General features: G+C 39.6%; 1 protein-coding gene across 1 annotated transcript; it reads right to left on the bottom strand.

Annotated features, from left to right (window-relative positions):
* Positions 1-411: 411 nt before the first annotated feature.
* LOC122668740 (oleosin 1-like) lies at positions 412-900 on the bottom strand. Its single transcript, XM_043865274.1, has one exon. It carries the CDS (start codon positions 898-900, stop codon positions 412-414), a length of 489 nt encoding a protein of 162 aa, XP_043721209.1.
* Positions 901-1,680: the final 780 nt, after the last annotated feature.

The following is a 1,680-nucleotide window of genomic DNA, read 5'->3' as shown; positions in this document are numbered from 1 at the left end:
GAGACACTTGAATCAGATGCAGTGGCAATCTATTAAGTGGCAATCTATTAATTAAATAGGTTGAGAAAAGGAGGTCTGGCATCGGCTGTTTTTCCTTACGACCAAGAATAAAAACCTCGGGAGCAGGAAGAAGAGCTCGAGCAGCAGATTGGCATGTTTGCTTCAAGAATTTCTACTGTTCCAAAATTAACCTTGAATGCATATCAAACACAGCCTAAAGTGGCTTTGATATGCATTCTATGTCGATTTCACATTCTCAGATGATAAAAATAATAGTTTTGTCGTCTAGAATGCAAAATAGATCTAAAATGCATACCATGCGAAATCAACCTAGAACACGTACCAAACACAGCTTTAAGATTGTTAATATTAGTTTGCCTTACCTTCCAGGTTTAAACCTACGCCACTGCTTCAAGATTCTACAGTAACCTCATGAGCTTTTTGTTGGCCATATTGCCCATATTGCCCATACTCCTTGGCTCTTTGTTGCCCATATTGCCCATACTCCTTGGCCCTGTCCTTCACATCTCTAGCCTTACCAGCAAGCTTGAACCTTGCATAATCAAGCTGATCGGACCCCGGAGGGTTTTTCCCAGTGACGTAATCGTAGATCCAGATCAAAGCCGACAGCGCCGCTGCACCAAAACCTCCGGCGAGTAAGAAACCAGTCGCCGCCAGTAGTATGACAATCCCCGCCGGTACCAGAATTGGGCTAAACAACACCAGAACTGGTGTGGCAATGACCAGGAATATCACGGTACCTGTTAAAGTCAGACCAGATAAAAACGATAGTGTGGTTCCGATTGTTACCGCCGTCAAGAATTTAACTGTCTGGCGTGAACTTGGTGCCGATTCCCATGATTTCTGAGTCAGAGACTTGGGTTGATCACGATCGTCCATGATTTACGGTTACAAGAGAAGGAAAACGGTGAAGAGCGAGGGAGACACGCCGGGGGATTTATCTGTATTTATGGAAGAAGAACACAACAGAGAGGGTCATGGAGGCCATGTGGCTTATGTAGTGAAATAGTCAGGATGACGACAAAGAGGAGAAGTTGTGATGTGGCGAGTTGAAGCAAGCTTTGCATGTCCTGCAGACGCCAAGTAGGATGACACTTGGCAACCTAGGCGGCTGGCTGGAGATGGAGCCACGGAAGCATCCAGTGCCTCCTCCGTTAACTGACACTTCTTTACTTGAATTGAACAAGGCCTATCTATATAGATTAGAGAATAAAATCTAGAATAAAAGAAAACGACTAACCAGTCGCTGTCTAGATTAAAAATTTCTCTCTTTTTCATGAAAGAAATTTACTCCAAAATATAGAATGGGTAACTGTTAAGTTATGGACATGGAAAGGTATTAGTAAGGGTGTCAATCCGCTACCAAAACCGTGTACCGTAATTGATATTGTATCGTATTATCATATTGTATCATATCAAATACAATTTGGTATAGTATCGGTATGGAAAATGATATTGTACTCGATACGGTACAGTATCGAAGGTTAAAATCGTTGGTACATATCAATACCGTACCATTTTACCAAATATGAAACCATACCGAATTAAAAGCTATATATATATATATATATATATATATATATATATATATATATATATATATATATATATATATATATATATATATATATATACAATTATATGTCTATATATTTATAA

Source organism: Telopea speciosissima, chromosome 7, assembly GCF_018873765.1.
Source record: "Telopea speciosissima isolate NSW1024214 ecotype Mountain lineage chromosome 7, Tspe_v1, whole genome shotgun sequence".
Taxonomy (NCBI): domain Eukaryota; kingdom Viridiplantae; phylum Streptophyta; class Magnoliopsida; order Proteales; family Proteaceae; genus Telopea; species Telopea speciosissima.
The sequence above is the reverse complement of the archived record's forward strand: the minus strand, read 5'-3'. Positions and strand labels throughout refer to the sequence as shown.